The 17,419-nt window shown below is 39.2% G+C and overlaps 3 protein-coding genes across 3 annotated transcripts; all 3 read right to left on the reverse strand.

Annotated features, from left to right (window-relative positions):
• Positions 1-66: 66 nt before the first annotated feature.
• Ints11 (integrator complex subunit 11) lies at positions 67-2,356 on the reverse strand. The gene is made up of 4 exons (XM_074247725.1): positions 2,223-2,356; positions 1,421-2,142; positions 516-1,340; positions 67-391 (listed from the first exon to the last, which is right to left on the reverse strand). Exons 2-4 carry the CDS (start codon positions 2,090-2,092, stop codon positions 101-103), a joined length of 1,788 nt encoding a protein of 595 aa, XP_074103826.1. The 5' UTR covers positions 2,093-2,142; positions 2,223-2,356; the 3' UTR covers positions 67-100.
• LOC141530550 (DNA primase small subunit-like) lies at positions 2,221-4,335 on the reverse strand. The gene has a single exon (XM_074247729.1). It carries the CDS (start codon positions 4,041-4,043, stop codon positions 2,760-2,762), a length of 1,284 nt encoding a protein of 427 aa, XP_074103830.1. The 5' UTR covers positions 4,044-4,335; the 3' UTR covers positions 2,221-2,759.
• A 365-nt stretch (positions 4,336-4,700) lies between these two features.
• Positions 4,701-17,075, reverse strand: Puf (ubiquitinyl hydrolase 1 puf). Its single transcript, XM_074247717.1, has 3 exons — positions 16,187-17,075; positions 15,806-15,902; positions 4,701-15,724 (listed from the first exon to the last, which is right to left on the reverse strand). Exons 1-3 carry the CDS (start codon positions 16,227-16,229, stop codon positions 5,176-5,178), a joined length of 10,689 nt encoding a protein of 3,562 aa, XP_074103818.1. The 5' UTR covers positions 16,230-17,075; the 3' UTR covers positions 4,701-5,175.
• Positions 17,076-17,419: the final 344 nt, after the last annotated feature.

The following is a 17,419-nucleotide window of genomic DNA, read 5'->3' on the forward strand; positions in this document are numbered from 1 at the left end:
TGCTACGATTATTAAATTTACCCAACCAATAATTATGAAAAATTTTCTGCAATTGTATCACAGGTCTATTTTAATTTTACATTTATTAAATTAAAGTATCTTAAATTAACATTGTTTGAAGAAACCCGAGAATGTAACTCCCTAAATCTTCGTCTTCATTGGTCCAAGAAACATACACATTCTTCTGGTCCTCTTCACTTCCCTCAAGTTTAACTAAAACAGACTCCACCGAAATGGCACCGTCAGTCAGCTGGACATTCCACCCGTTAAGTCGTTCCTTCAACGGCTGAAACAGCTTCATCGTCGTCGATTGAACCGGCCCAGGATCTTTTATCTGAACAGTCGAAGTGAATCTAACGACGTGTCTCGGTATTCCCGCAGCTTTTCCGACCTGCAATAAATTAATAAAACCATTATCAGTAACATTCTAAAAATCATACTGCAGACAATGCTTAATATTATTTTATGTTATTTAATTTCTTAATTTATATTAATTTTATTTAATAAAAATTTACCTCTTCAGCGTCAACAAGGCTCACACTGTCCTCCTTGAGCATCAGAACACTGTGCAAGAGTCTTCTGCGTTTAGGATCTGGCGGCAAAGCTGAGTAGCGTTTAGCCTCAGCCTTCAGTAGCTCCAGAGAAGCGTCTACGGGTACTTTGGACATGGTAGTAATCACACAAGTCTCTCCATTCGCTGGATTGTAGCAGTTGATCCCAAACTCTTGCTTAATCTTCTCTTTCAAATACTCCATTTTAGCGAACTCGCCGTGCACCAGCATGACGTTCTTCGGTTCGCAATACTGGATCAGCTGCATAATTCCTTTTGCGTCGGCGTGAGCTGAGAACGACATATACTCAACAGCCATTTTTACTTCAACGACTTGCCGATTTTCAAACTCGATTTTCTTGGCTCCAGCGAGTACTTTGTGTCCCACAGTACCCTGAACACAGAAACCGGGCATAATGACCATGTTCTGCTCATTGGGAGCCCATTTTTTGAAAATTTGCAACGACAGCCCCGCATGCAACATCCCTGGTGTTGCGAAGACTACCATAGCTCCAGGATTATCAATGTAAGCCTTGTCGAACGGTTTAATATGCTTAAAGTCGAACATGTTTCTCTGGACAAAAGTCTTTTTTAATTTTTGGTTCGTCCAAGTGATGAACATTTTGTAATAATTATTCGCTTTTTCCGTAAGCCCGAGGGCGAAATAAACAGGTACTTTGAGATTCATTCGCTCCCAGTAAGTTTCTAGGAGAATACAAAGCTCTTGAGCACGACCCAGAGCAAACACCGGTATCAAAACTTTACCACCATGATCTATGCACTCATGAACCTGCAAAAAAAAGTATTATGTTAATATAAATATTATTATTTTTCTAATAAATCAATCAGTTGATTGAAAAATCAAAATACCTTTTTTAGAAAATCACGCTCTCGACATCTTTTCGAGTCTCGGATGGTGGTCGCGTACGTCGACTCTGATATTAGCAAGTCAGGCCGACACTTGTCGATCCAAGCAGCTCCCAAGTGACGATCAGGGGTCATGTTGTAATCTCCGGTGTAAACTATCGACTGCGAGCCGACTCTGACGTGAAACATTGCAGCTCCAAGCACGTGGCCGGCATAGTAAGCTTTTATCTCCAACTCTGGGTCAACCATCACGGACTGATGCAGTGTCACCGCGATAACTTTTTTCATACAGTCCTTGATCATTTGAGACGTGAAAAAATTACTCTCTCCCTTTCGTTCGACAGCTACTTTTCTCATGTCTTCCAGGAGGATTGGAGCTATCGCTTTTGTGGGGTGAGTCATGTAAATTGGTCCAGTGTATCCTACCATCTCGGTAAAATAAGGAAGCGCTCCACAGTGGTCCAGATGAAAATGTGATATTATAACACAGTCGATGTAATTAGTCACCGGTCCTTCTGGGACGATGTACGAAAAATCAGGGAATCTCCTCTCGTCATTGAAACCCATGTGCATTCCACAGTCGAGCATTATATTTTTTCCACCCATTGACACAAGAATACAACTTCTTCCAACATCTTGTCCAGCTCCCAGAGGTGTGACTTTTATGTCCGGCATTTTTATGTTTTATTATTTAAAACTTTGTTGCTACTTAAATTTATATATACCTAAAAATAATTATTTTTTGATTAATTTATAGAGAATACTTTTTATAAATAAAAATACCGGAGTATAAATTAAGACTAACCTTAAATTACTAAATTACTGTGGCAATAATTGACATTGTAATTTTAATCACAATTGCAGTAGAATTTTTTACACAAGAAATGTCTCAACAATTTTCATTCTCATACTATTTTTTTACATAAGTCATACGGTAATAAATGGCACAATAATTATAAGTTTGATGTATACAAAATAACAAGTTTCTCAAGTTTAACTATACTCTACTTACGTTTACTTTACTTTGCGCGGTTGGATAATACCAAACATTCCGATGATTATCGAAGTTCTTCCGTCTGTTTTTGTTGGCGATTAATTTTTATTTGTAGATAGCGCTCGTGTTTCATCAACTGAGAAAACTTTGAGATTTGAAATTTTATTATTTAATGAAAAAAAAAAAAAAACTTAAAATTGAAAAAAAAAAAAAAAAAAAAAAATTATATTTTTAATAAAAATAATTAATTCAATATTATTTTTATCTTTTTTTTTTTTTTTTTTTTTTTTTTAAGCTAATTATTAAAATTTTAAATATTATTTTATTAAGATGTTTGAGAATTGAAAGTTAATCAGCAAAAGTATCCTCTTCTTCTTCTTCTTCTTCTTCTTTTTTTATTTCAACGTCATTATTCACATCCTCCCGACTTTCAGAATGTCTTTCGTGGGACAAGCCCTCCAAAAATTTATCAAAAATATTCAACGATTCTTTCAAGCTCGTCTTGTAAGGGTTTGAAGGTCTCCACTCGCTTTTTTGAACAGGCTGACCAGAACTTGACGAATTCCTGTAAGTTGTGAACTCAGACAAAACTTTTCTGAGAGTAGGCACGGTTGTCGGGTCAAAGAACTCAATTTTTTCAGGATCAAACGGCACAGAGATTTTGTCAGTCGCCGGATGGACCGAGAACGGCAACTTTAAAAGATGGTTAAGCGCTTGAGTGACACTGCCATCAATTCTCGGGTAGCAGTACTGCAGCTTAATTTCTTCAACCAAGTACCTGCATTCTTCAGGAATTTCTCCTTTAGTTAGTCTTGTATAAAAATATTCAAGAAAAGCGTTCCAGCGATCTATACTGTTGTCATGTTCCAGGAACTCTTTTTTAACACCTTTCATTATGTTAGGACAACGCAGCAGATTGATGAATTTTTGAACACGTTCTTCAGTGCCCAGCATGTCCTGCTCGACGACACAAAAGCGTAAGAAGACTTCGTCGATTACACTTAGTGCGCGCTCGATGTAGCTAGTGATCGTCGTCAGCTTGAACTGGCTGTCACCGAATGAATTTATAATGGCTACCTGGAAGAAATTCGATATCATATAACGTTCGTCGTCTTCAAAGTTCAGGGCAATTGGGTCGCATACCCACACGTGGATACCTCGACGACCGGAAAATACCCAGAGGATGTTCTTGAAAGCCCAGTCCTCTAGAAGAGACCTGTGAATTATTTTGCAAGCTATCACCATGTATTTCCAACATTTGACGCAAATATTTTTCTCCTGGCAGCAAATTCTTACATCATCGTAATCTGTCAGATCAATGTCAAACACTAATTCTTTTTTTAGAGGATCTGTATTTTGTTTGACTGACCAAAGAGGCCTTTGGCCCCAAATGGGTCCAACGTCAATTCTGGCGGGGCTCAAATTTATCAACTGGTTTCTCAACTCTTTGACACTCGTAAAAGATTCATACCGAGAAAATTCGTTTCTAACAGTCACGAAAGAATATTCTCGACATGATTGTTCTAAATCATTTCCATATGACAGCCACTGGACGATTTGCTCCACTGGAAACAATAACTGATAATAACTTTTCAGTCGTTGGACTTTTCTATTTAGACTAGGTTCTACCATGTTTTGAACAAAGTTTCATTTCTAATAACTACGGACACTCAACTGGTAGATATATATTTTTTTATTTTCTCAAAAGCCGGCTACGCTTTCTTCCATAAACACAATAACTTTCTTTGTATAAATTAAAATTAATTTAATTGAAAACACAGCTAAGCTTCCACTTTGAATTCTCGATCTTTCTTAAAAAAATGTCAACAATCCCTCGGTTTCAACCGTCGCAACTAATTTTTGCCGGAATTACCCGAAGAGCCTCGCATAATGGCGGCACAGGGAGCAAGGCGCATGCGCAGAGCTCGGACTAAAAAAATGAGCCCAACGGCGCGGACTCGGAATTTTTAAAAACGCTTCCCTAAAAAAAAAAAAAAAAAAAAAAAAATAAACAATCACTCTAAATAAAAAAAAATAATGCATGTATGTCGCTTAATAAATAAACAATTAAAAATTGACAATAGTTGAAATTATTTATGCATTATTGAAATTAGGTACTAAAAATAAACATGTACAGGTAAATTAAATAATTATCAGGTTAAATAATATTTTATTCATATTTTTTTTTTTTTTTTTGTATAATAAAAAAACTATCAAGTTCAATCATTCGAATATTCTATTTAGGACAAAAATTACGTACCTAAAAGTAGAACAAAATAATAACAATCGTTTAATTAATTTTTTTTTTAATATATTCTGGCAAATAATTCGAAAAAAGCTATACACAAATTTTCAGTTCCAAGACAGTGAACGTGTAATACAATTATAATAAAAATGCCATACGATTAATCCGTGAGCACTCATTATTTTTATTATTTTTATTATCAATTTTATTTTTAATAATTCTCACTTTCATAAACTTACAAGTTCTTTCACACTCTTCCTCACTCTGCTCTCACACTTAATTACTTTTAATTACTTATTTATTTTTATTAATTTTCACCTGAGCGAGGAAGAAAACAAACTAACGGAGGTTTATCGTACAAACCTTGTATGTAATTATCATTATAGTTGTTATCATCATCATCATCATAATTAATATTATTATTATTATTATTATTATTATTATTATTATTATTATTATTATTATTATTATTATTATTATTAATATTAATATTGTTGTAGTTTTAGTTATTAAATTCATTTAATTGTTTTTAGTTTGCATTGTCACAATCACTTGAAGATTAATAATTGTTTTTTCAAGCATCTCTAACCACGATACATTTGTCATAGAACACATTATTTGGTTAGTTCGGCTGCCAGTTGACGACGCAGACATCAGACTCGAGGGTGACAATGAAGTTCCGTCGACACTTGAAGACAATTTAGGAGGTGTCTTGTTTTCTGGATTGCTGGTGCGCTCATCACCTGAATCCGCAGACTTAGTCTCCTGTTTATCTCCCACTGGCTTGCTCTTCTCCTCGACATCCATCACAGCAGCAGTTTCAAGCTTTTGGTGATTAACAGTCACCGGTTCGCTGGGATCATCAGCATTGACTGGCGACTGGCTTCTCCTCCTGGAGGTTTCTTCTTCACGCTCTTCACTAGCAGTAAATTTACGTCTCTTGGCCGGGGCTTCAATATCCTGCTGCTGAGGACTAGTTTCTTTGAGCCTGGCGTTCCTGGTGCGCGTGAGAAGAATCTCCAAGGCCTGGTGAAGTGATTTTGGCGGTTCTACTTGGCTACCGCTACTGTACACCAATGCAAGAGCACGGAGATCTCCAGTAAGCCGGTGCGCTGCATTTTTGACATCCACCGCGTCGACCATTGTCGTCAGACTGCTGACTAGGTTGTCAATAAGCGAGCAAGTTTGCTCAGTCAGCACGTGGTTTGCTAGCTTTGGGAAAAAAGTCTTCAAGAAGGCGTGAATTGCTGGTACTCCCAGTGACGACCTTTCATCCAACAGCACCGCGTCTACGTAGTCAACCGTGTAAGACGAACACAAAAGCGCTGAAATGTGCTTGCGATCAATGTGAGCAGCTGCATGGACGTCCAGCCACAATCTTGGGAACAGCGCTAGATGCAGTGGTACCCCTTCAAATCCGAGCATTGCACTGAGATTCACCAGAGTTTCTGTCATACAGTCGTGATTTATTGCCAGTCTACACATAACGTCTAACAACTCGTGATACGGAAGATAAAATTCCAAAAGAGCACTGTCATACTCGAGGTCTGAACCTTTGGTAGCTTCCAGCTGAGAGTGCGGAACAGCCATTTGAACCATAGGCCTAGCTGGTCTCGCAGCTATTTTTCCCGAAGGCGTTGACCGTCGTGGTAAATAAGGACCCGGTGGGACAGCTGGATGAGACTCCTGGAGAGCTGCATGACAGTGTGAAAGCAACGGAGCGAGTATCAATATCGCTTCTGTAGGTACCAGCATCACCAACTCTTTCAGTAATTCAATAGCTAAATTTCTTATTTCAGGAGGATTATAAGTGTTGAGTAGTGTTGCCAGTTTTCGAAGTACATCAGGCCATTCTTTACAATTGGCTAGGATACTCCTAACGTCTGGACCGTCCTGAGCAGTCCTCATGCTTCTCACGAGATCAGTCACTATAGCGATCAACTCAGCAAGATCACCAGCGACATGGCATGCAGTTGCTTCGTGGTACATTATATGGAGCATATGGAATGCCTCGAGAGCCATTCCTAGGCCACCGTTGTAAACGACATACAGACGATCTTCGTCAGATTCGATCAGAATTCTGAAGGCTGAAATAAGTGTAGCCCAGCAGGATCTTCCGTCGAGGCCCTGAAGATACGAGGACAATGTTCCACGTCTGAATGACGCAATGTCCGCTTCCTCTTGATCTGTTTGATCGGGGTGCCGTGCCACCAGCAAGTGCATTAATTTAAACAACTCATCGACGGCGGTTGAATACTGTGTCGGATGTGGAGTTATATTTTTAAAAGCCCACTGGATATTTTGATGCGCTGCTAGTTGCCGTGTAAATGCCCGGGACTGCTGACAACACAGTCTCAGGAGTCCGTAATACGCTGGTAGCATCACACGGTTAAATAAAATAACGTCCTGGTCGTCATGGTCTGCTAGAATATAATTAAAAGCAATATTTTTAGTGATATGAGGATTATGGAGTATCATTGTTACGTTTTCTGGACAATCGACGCAAACGTGGTGCCAGAATAATAATACAGCTTGCTTGTTGTGATGAACGGGAATACTAGGCTCCGAAAGCTTCGGATGGAATAACGTCCACAAATCATTTAAATACTGTCCAAACATAAGTTTTTCTGTTTTAGATACCACGCAGTAGGTCATCAATGCAAAGTATGCCGTTAATTTCATGGTACCGTGGGTTTGAATATCTATAAAGTGTCGAGCTGATTGAACAAGTCTCAGCAGAGCTGTGTATATCTGATGAAGAATAATAGTTGCTTCGGGAGGCAACTGGAACTCCCGAGTTGAATTGCACCCGAGTCCAAGTCGGTGAGTACTCCGGTAGCCTTGACGGAAGTGGGTTGACGGTACCAGTGACACTAGAAGAAACGCAGCTGCAGAACGGACTCTCTGATTTGAGTGCTCAATCAAAAAGTGCTGGAGCCACGTATCCAATTCCTGGAGCACCCAAGTGTGCGCCAATTTGCTCCTAGTGACAGCGAGAGCGAGCCACTCGAGTGCAGCATGCGGAGCTGTCCTTGCAGCATCCCAAACGCGTCCCAGAATCAGCTGAGTCATCGAGGGCAACCCAGCGGGTCCAGAGCCTTCTGTCAGCAGAGTAAGCAGCTTGAAAAATGGCTGACACATGTCTGTGTGCTTGGTAATTGCTTGGAAGATCATCGTAACAATGTGGATAGCCAGCCTGTCATTCCACCGGCACAGTGACTGGATGAGATTACGCGTTTGGTTTAGATTAATTACATCCCGAATTTGTTGGTACAAAAAGGGGAACCCTTTACCGCCGGCAACTGCATTCCGGTCTGCTGGAGAAAGAGTTAACCGATGATCAGGACCTCTGCTCCTTTCAACAAGAGTCGCTATCAGAGTTATCATCTTGTCGAGTGAAGCTGGTCGTAATTTTTCAGCTGGTACTGCCACAACTATTTCTTCCTCCTCCTCTTCTTCTTCTTCACTGACTGCGTCAACCATCTCGTGGGTTTTGTGGCCTAGATAAAAGTTTATCATCGTGGATATTGCTTGTACTCGGATTAAAAACAGTGTCTCCTCTTCTCCCATCTTGGAGAATTCATAGAGAAAACTGAAGTACTCTGTGAGGTGTTTCAGGTGCTGCTTGGCGTGCTCCATCAGTGACAGCAACATTCTGACAAATCGCGTTACACAGGACTGGGTACCAACTCCGTTGAATTGGTTGTCCGAGGACTCGTCTTCATTCTCACATAACAGGTACAAGGGCGCTTGAGTGGATCTTAGTCGTTGTATCACATGAATACACAGTCTCTGGAACATTTGACGTACCATCTGATTCGGACACTTGACTAGAATCTGTATAGGCCACCAAGAATCACTGGCCATGCGCTCAAGAAATCTCGCGCAAGCTCCAGCTGAAGCATTAAATTGCTTGGTTAGCAACTCAACCCACTGGACCATTGTCGGCTTCTCTTTAGCGTGAATAAATGTTTCCATAAAAAAGGAAGTGGACAATTCAGCAGACATTTCCGTTACTTCTGGATAAAGTGATAGTATAGTACCAGGTATATATCCGCATATTTGCCACATGAAACTAAAATACGTGTGCTCGAATATATTTTTATCTTGAAGAAAATGCATATTGTCCTGCCAAATCCAGTCTTCCAGCTCTTTGTTTAATTCCAGATGAGAATAAAGTTTATCGTTGAAACGATTTTGATCTTCGTGGACGGTCGCCACTACCGAGGGACTCGAACCGGTGGCTTCTTCTTCCTTGTGCTGCTCGGAATTTGGATCAGCACACCACTCATAGAATAACATATAAGCAGAGTTTGTTTTTTCAAAACTGAAATCCATAAATTTGTCGGTGACAGAGTCGTAAGTTTTGCTGGTCATCTCTCCGCCGAAACACTCAGCAGCTATTTGACTAGGATCAAAAGGTTTTACCTCCGCATCGTTGAACAAAAACCATTTGTCTTTATTGGCAGAAGTACGATCTCGGATAAAGCTGTAGTAATGACCTCCATCGGCTGTTCCTGTGTGAACAGTGACACCTATTAAATCGTATTGATAATGCTCAGCTCTGTCACTGTTGACATCTTTGTCATAATTTACTTTTTCATCATTCTCACACTCTGTTTTTTCGTTCTCGCTTTTGCGTTTATCCTCACGATAATGTTGTGGAATTAATTTTTTCTCAATATAACCCGACATGTCCAATCTCAGTGGGAAGCTAAAGTGCGTGTTTACTTTTTCTTTCAGCATTGTACCCATATTGAATGTGTAACGCATCGTATTGAAACACAAAATGTGTGGTAGCTTCTTGAAACACGCTCGTTTTTCAGCTCTAGCTTTTTTACCACATTGCGAACAAGTGTACATATTATCTCCCTCCAAAGTGTCTTTAACCGTGACTTCATCAAGACTCTCATAAAGATTTCTCATGTCTGCAACTTGACAACGAACAGTATAAAATTCCTCGAGAGTTCTGCTGACATGCTCGCAATCCAAAGAAACAACATTATTAGAAATAACTCCGCAGAACAGAGTTTTTACCAGTGTCTTCAAGTCCGAGGTCATTTCTTCTAACTTTGACACGAGATCAATAAAAAATTCAGCCATATCTTTTTGTTCTCCGGTGTTCAGCGGCTCGTGATTCATTGTGTAAACACGACAAAAGCTCCGTGGATTATAGGCTTTCCTTTCAGACTCCAAAAGATACGCAAACATTCTCTGAAGCTCTCTCAATGTCTGCTGATGTTTGTTAGCGCGATTGCAATCCGCGTTGAGGATCGCCAGTCTCGCTTGAGGCATCATGTACAGATGCTGCATGCAACTGGCCATATAACAGGTTGCTCCTAAATTAGTTAAGCCGACATATCCACAGTCTGAGCGACCGTCTTCATGAGGCCAATAATCCCAGGGGTACGGCGAGTGTGGACCGGGTTTGTGTTGGGTTAAAAGTTTTTCATGCAAAATTCTGTAATTATCCGGCGCAGACTTGGCCAACTCTGCTAAAAGATCAAAAGCTGCTGATCTTGATACTTGACTCTTGCATTTTGGAACGTGCTTCATTCTAGAATTCGGCAAAGCAAATAAAAAATCAAAGACACGATCAAGTAAATTTTGTCCTACTTTAGATTGTTTACACGGCGGATTGTGCGACATAATATTACACGTAAGATTTAAAAGTCCAACCAGCGCATCATCTTCAACAGTATTGTGCCGAGTTTCCAAGTGCTGACGATTTAATACCGAGTCAATTACACTGCTGGCCAAAGCTTCCAAGTCTATCATCACTTGTCCAGTCTCATCACTTCTACGTTCTGTGATAGCTTCTTTTGGTAACGCATCAACCAATCTACACACCAGCCAGAAGTAATCCCTGCATGCCGGACCGTAGGGTTCTTTGCCGTCCTCATGGATCGCGGAGTGCAGATGCAGAGGAAGGTTAGGACGACGTCTGTGAGACGGATGCATTGCTTCTGCAATTACCAAATGATCCAACAGAGTGTTCAACATCGGGACAATTAATCCAGTATTATCAGTTTTGTCGTTGCTTTTTTCTTCGTCTTCTTCATGAACAGTTGTCCCCAAACAGAGTTGGTAAAGAGCAGTGCAGACTTCTCTCCGTACTGCAGGCTCAGGATCTTCTAGAATAAGTCTCCGGAGCCAGGTTTTGCCGAATAATTTAGAGGATGAGAAGAGACTCTGTCTGACACGAGAGTCACTGTGAACCCAGCACACCAGCAGAGCCATGGTGTAGTGAATAACCTGTGATCTTCCAAAGAGCCCAGTTTTGTAGTGATTAGGATCCCGGGGCATGGAAGCGGCATTTAAAATACTGGTGATTCTGATCATTACCGTGTCGACAGTCATCATCGACAACATTGCGTCACTCAGTCGGGGGACTATTAATTTTTCTGATTTAGGTCGTTTCTTTTCTTCCCGGACAACTCCAAGATGACAGAGCTGCTTGAGAAGACTCGCCAAGCAATCTTGCTGCCATTCGCTCCCGTCGCCGCGTTCTAGATAGCCTGACATAAAAATATCAAAGAGATGACGCAGACCACAGTGCTGAACAAAGTGAGTAGCCCAAGGTACCGAGTCTTCACTGACCGGCGGGTCTTTAGTATCCTTGGTGTCTTCGGATGCGTCACCTCCACCTTCGTGGACGGTAGTTATTGTTACTGTAGTGGAACACGAGACCGGAGAGGATGAAGGATTCTTTCTGCTGAGCGACTCGACGATGTAGAGCGAGTACATAAGTTTCTGGGGGCTTGCTGGATCAAGTAACTCGGGCAGAGAAGTCTCACCGAGCTTCTGAAAGCCACGAAGCAAAGTTGGGCTTGTAGGCAATAGCATAAGAGTATCCCATACTCTGCGAGATAAAACTTGTGCTTTGGTATGTGGTATTTTCAGTCCGCCTTTCACCGTTGATTTCATTGCACTCAAGGTCCTCATTAATGTAAACAGCTGTTCAAAATACTGCGGTTTTAAAAGTAATAATGTTGGCAGTGATTCACGGGGCGGCGGAGGTAATAGTGAAGCCGAGTCAACATCCCGTTTTCCCCGACCACTGATATTCCCACCACGATTGCCAGCCGCGCCGAGAGAAATAAATACCAGCTGTCCATCTTTAAAGCCCATCTCTTGCAATGTTTTCTCATCGTACTCAAAAGTCAATTCTTGACCTTGAGTAATCATTCTGATAGGACCGTCAGTCAGAAGAGTACCAAGAACAGATGAGTTGGTGTTTGATGACCCTGACGCTGAAGATTCCGAATTTGTTTTATTATTTTGTGTATCGTCCCACCACTTGGCTACTTCCGCTCTCAGGTCAGCGACATAATCCGTACTTTGAAGTGAAAATGTTGTTTTGTCGGGGATTCCAGCAGGTTGTACGTAAATTTTCAGGTGCTGTCCTTTGTCGGAACTGCTCATAGCGACATGAGAGCCGGCTCCACGTCCCTCTAATGCCCATCGGCGTAAATGATACGCGTACCGTTTTCTAAATGCCTCCAAGTGAGTACGAAGAAGCAAAAGAGCTCGTTGTATGCAACGAAGACTTGCTTCTTCGCTGGTTTCCAAATCACCACTCGCTGCTTCCAGATGAGTCATGCATTGAGACACGAATTCTGCTTCTTGAGTCAATTGACGTGACATATAATAACCGTTTAGGTACTGAATAGCAGCCATACTCACGTCTGTTGACTTGGCTCGCAGTGCTATTCGCCAAAGAAAGTCCATACCCACGGTATCAACTTCTCGAAGCGGACGATCTAGATGAGCAGCTGCCAAACGAGCTAAATTACACAATTGTTGGAATAAACTCAATCCGGTCATGCTTATAGTTTCGGGTGGTAAACTCGGCAATTTACGCATACACAGATGCTTAAGTGTATCCATTCCCAGTGCGTGTTGCTCCGTTGATTTAGCCTGGCTCAATAACCAGCTGAAAAGTTCGTCAGCACAGGTCGGATCTTGGGACAAGCATTGCCAGAGTATATCCACTTGCTCTAAACTTAAACGAAAGCAATCTGGTGATCCCAGAGGTGAAAATATTGAAGATAAAAATTGTAATCTCACTTGTACTTCTGTTTGATGTGAATATAAATTCATAATACTACAATTATTTGAACTATTTGAGTAATTACTTGTGTATGTTTTTAAATTATTAAAAAAATGTTTCATCATACCACGCTCACGGTCAGCCCAAGTGGTAATAGTGTGTGCATCCATAGCTCCAAATTGTTGAAAACTGGCGAGTAATTTTGGCAGTAATCTAAGTGAGACAACAACTGAATGGTTTGCTGCGAGATTCTCTAAGCAACCTTCGATGAATTTCATAGGAATTAAACGGTCAACATTGAAACATAAAAGATTACAAAGGGCTTTTTCAGCTTCCAGTGCCAATCCTTCGCCTAATTGCCCGATTTTATCGTCCTGAAGAAGATCCCACAGCAGTGTATTGCCAGGCTTACATACAGTGTCCAAATTAAATTGGGATGCAAGTCGAGAGCTCATTGACTGTCTTATAGCCCTTCTGCGAACTTGTGGTGGCCGAAAAACTGATCTCCTAATGGTCATAGCGAGAGGACCGTGATGGTGATGGTGATGATGATGATGATGATGATGATGATGATGATGATGATGATGCTGATGATGATGATGATTATGATGATGGGAATGCGGTGTGAAAGCTTGCATTTGAATTGTACTCAAGTGTCTTGCTGCTAATTGCGCTAACTCTTCCTCGCATCCACTCTCTTCTCCGTCAAAATCAGCCATATTTTTTTCACTCTTATTTGATATTCTGCTGCTGTAGGAGCCTTCTTCATCGGACAGCATGTCATCGAGACCAGAAGGTAAAAATGACTGTCCAGTAGCATGAACAAGGCCAGCGAGCTCTGAAATAACAGCACCTGTAGCGCCAGCTGAAGCTACAACACCACTCGTTACAGGATCACTGTCTTCGTCGTGTGAACTGTCAATAGAATCTGGGTCTCTGGTCAATGATCCGTGCTCAACTAGAGACATGTATTTATCACTATTTTTACTGGTACTTCTCAATAAGGCTGTTGTAGGAACTTGTTGATCATTTGGCTCCAACAATGACCTTTGTTGCTGCTTCACACAGCCCAGAGTATCTATTTTAGGATCTTTAATCGATGGATCCAATAGCGAAGCCTCTATTCTAGATTTATCCTCAATATCCAATGAATCTGGTCCCTCACTAGTTAAATCCTGTGACTCTCTGTCTTCAGACACAACAATATTATTACCCTGTATATTATCTTCAACATTTACAAGACGTTTTTGTGGTGTTTTACGTTTTCGTAATATTTTCCTTTTCTTTTTTTCATGCACAACTGGCTCCTCGGCTGCTGATTTTTCTGTATCGGCTTCGGCATCCGAACCACTTTGATTTTTATTTTTCCTATTGTACAACCTAGCCTCGGTATTTGTTTCATCATCAATCGGGCTGGTGGTAATCGGCGGTGTATTACGATCTAATTTATCACCAGTAAATTCATCGACTTTCAAATTAGATTCCACTGGCATTTTATCAATACGTTTACCTTTACAATGTCCCTCGCAGTCACTGCTGTCACCTCGGGCTTGTTTTCTCGGTGATGGACCGTCTGATGGAGCTGGACTCGGCTCCTCTTCTTCTTCTTCTTCTTCTTCTTCTTCTTCTTCTTCTTCTTCTTCTTCTTCTTCTTCTTCTTCTTCTGGACTGCTTCCGTCCATGCCACTTGGATCACTGCTACTGCTTTCTATGTCATCTGGACCACGCGATAAGTCACGATTTTTAATTGATAATCCTCCGGGATAACCTGGAGCTCCAGACGTCCATATAAATTTAATCAACGCCGAAGCTAAAAAGAGACTCTGCTCAGTGTGATCTTTTGGCTCAAGTTTCCCGAGCAGTGAATAGAGATGTAAAACTGGTGTTGCTGCTAAATGTTTAACTAGAGGTGCAAGTAAATCGTAAACTGGACGAGCACAATGCTTCAACTGTGCAGCTTGCCACATAGTGTCCATGTCTGTCGAGGATATTCTCCCCTCCATCGCCAGGAAGCTCAAAACAATATGACTCTGTTTGATCACCTCAACGTGTAAGTTTGGACCGAATATGTGTGATATTATATTATTTTCAGTTAACCAGGTGGCTAACGCATGACCAACTTGCTCCACTTCAGCAACCGTTTCACTGTTACATAATTCATTGAATGCTGTAATGTGGACATTTATCTGAGCGATTCCCGCTAGTCTCATTGTAAGAGTTGTGCTTGTAAAATATTTAAAAGCTAAATCTAGACCATCGCGATCAAAAGTTGGGAGCACTGCATCAGCAGCATCTTTAACAGCGCTCCACATAAAATCAGCCATTGTCCTAACAGCTGGTGTACGTAAATCTTTATCAGCAAGACGACACATGTATTTCATAACTCGACTTCTAAGTGGGACAAATAATTGTAATACACTGGGATAATTAAGCCACAGCTTTAGGTTACAAATAATAGCGACCATCGAGTGAGCCAAACTTACTGGAAGTGGTTCCTCCATATCAAAACAGGAAGACAATAAATTTATACCATTTTCACGACAAAATAATGAAACAACTCGTATAAGTGGTGCTGGTACTTCTGGATCTTGGGGTTCGCAAAATCCACCTTCGTCTTTAACTGGTGCAAGTGGATTTAAAGCACCACCGTGCTTCATTGCAATGTACAAAGGAAAATTTAAAAGAAATATCTTTGATAGCAAATGGAATAATTTTTCACGATCTTGTTGCGTCCAGCGATATTTTGTTTTATAATCACTGGCTGCTACTGCTGTTGACGACTCACCACCTTTTTCCTTTTCCTCTTTCACGTCCGCTTTTTCACGTAATTCTTTGTCATTCTCTGTTTCTTTATTCTTATCATCATTATCACATTCAATTGCTTTGTCATCTCCTTCGTCTTTTTTTGTTTGCAAAATAGCCTTCATCTGCTGAAGTGTACACAAAACTACGCTGTGTGTTAGACGGATAAATCTGTCAAAGTTCTTAGAATCACGATAACAGCACATGCATTGCCTGAAAATAAATTACAAATAATTCATTAAATTTTATTTAATTTAATAATAATAGAAAAAAATATTAAAATTTTGAAATTACCTTTGAACCCATTGGTTTACATAGTGGAGAATTATATCCACATCTATGGCACAAAGCGAGACAACTTCATCAGGCTCTTTCGAGGATCGTTCCTCGTCTGCAATAAAAATTATGGCTATTAAATAATACTTAAAGCTTAGATAAGATTACTCGTTAATAATTAGACAATTTTTAATCACGTATTAAAATAACAAAGTCAATAATGTCAGGAAAAATATAACCAAAAAACAGGTGAGATGGAGCAACTATTTTAAATGAATATAAATAAATAAAATCATTCATCACGAGCTAGCAATACTCGAATCGTGTTGATGATTAATTTTAGTACCTTAAACAATAAAATAACAATGAAAAAAAAAAAAAATGTGTTCAAATGCTTACATGAGAGCAAAAGGTCGTGGAAATCAACACACACATCGCACATGATTCTCTTTATCGTGCCTTATAAACAATAACCCAATGATCATCTAATGTACATTACACGAGTCAACAATCATATCCATTATTACCATAAACACCAATAACTTCAACATTTTTAAAACATTTTATATTTATATTTTTTTTTATGGTCGTCAACAATTGATTAATCTCTCACAGTTACCATATTGGTATGCACAATTTTTTTTTTTTTTATATATTACTCTGTATAAATATATGTATGTATACATATACACAAAGTATATAATATTCTTTCTTTCCTTTTCACAGTGTCTTTGTCTCGTTCTTTTTTTTTTTTTTTTTTTTTTTTTTTTTTTTTTTTTTTTTTTTTTTTTTTTTTTTTTTTTTTTTTTTTTTTTTTTACTGTACAGTATATTGTATCTACAATTTCAATCGAGAGTATTATCCAATAGGCTGCGCGTTTATTCTGTTATGTACTTCATGTTATCCCAGTTTATAAACTCTCCGAAGCTTATCTCTATTTTAACCTATTTGTTGTTTATATACCTATAGGCATCATGTTTTCTGCCTAAGATAACTGTTGTTCATTAATTCCAACAAACCAAATGCTTTTATTTATTTTCCAATAATACTCTTCTAAGCATTTATAATTACAATCGTTGACATTTTATTTATTATTTTTATTAAAAAAAAATATTTTGCAAAATACCAACGTCAAATTGACAGTTTTCAGCTGATGGTCAACGCCATTTTATGATTTTATCCTATTTTTGGATATGCTCAATTTTTTTTTTTATTATTATTTATTATTTATTAACACATTAATTATTAAAAAGAAAATTGTTATTTCAAAGTTAAATTTGATAATGAATTTTTAATCAGTTTGGAGTAAAATTTAAAAACAAAACGGGATAATTTGAAAAAGTATTCAGAGTTTGACAGGAGAAGACAGATGATCCAGGAACGTACTTCAAATTCCTAATTATGAAATTAAATTTATAAATTTACTCCAATTTAATTTTAAACAATAATATAAATTAAAAATTTAATTTATCAATTTTTTTATAAACAATTAATGAAGAGTAAAAAATTGTTGAAATAATTTTTAAAATAATTCTGAGTGAAAAATAAAAAGAAAAAGTTTTTTAAAATGGGAATACCCTGACTTATTCACCCCTTTGAGTATACATACTCAGCGCCAACCGTATAAGCCTT

This window comes from Cotesia typhae, unplaced genomic scaffold (genome assembly GCF_013202065.1).
Source record: "Cotesia typhae breed Kobodo isofemale line unplaced genomic scaffold, CoteBio_Ctyphae contig_5, whole genome shotgun sequence".
Classification (NCBI taxonomy): Eukaryota; Metazoa; Arthropoda; class Insecta; order Hymenoptera; family Braconidae; genus Cotesia; species Cotesia typhae.

Excerpts from the sequence above, each read along its gene's own strand:
- LOC141530550 (XM_074247729.1), bottom strand. The coding sequence starts at position 4,043 with ATGGTAGAACCTAGTCTAAATAGAAAAGTCCAACGACTGAAAAGTTAT.
- Ints11 (XM_074247725.1), bottom strand. The coding sequence starts at position 2,092 with ATGCCGGACATAAAAGTCACACCTCTGGGAGCTGGACAAGATGTTGGA. Across the intron at positions 1,341-1,420 it reads AGCGTGATTTTCTAAAAAAG|GTTCATGAGTGCATAGATCA; the intron begins GTATTTTGATTT and ends TTTTTTTTGCAG. Across the intron at positions 392-515 it reads GCCTTGTTGACGCTGAAGAG|GTCGGAAAAGCTGCGGGAAT; the intron begins GTAAATTTTTAT and ends AATTTATTGCAG.
- Puf (XM_074247717.1), bottom strand. The coding sequence starts at position 16,229 with ATGTGCGATGTGTGTGTTGATTTCCACGACCTTTTGCTCTCAT. Across the intron at positions 15,903-16,186 it reads CCACGACCTTTTGCTCTCAT|ACGAGGAACGATCCTCGAAA; the intron begins GTAAGCATTTGA and ends TTTTTATTGCAG. Across the intron at positions 15,725-15,805 it reads GTAAACCAATGGGTTCAAAG|GCAATGCATGTGCTGTTATC; the intron begins GTAATTTCAAAA and ends ATTTATTTTCAG.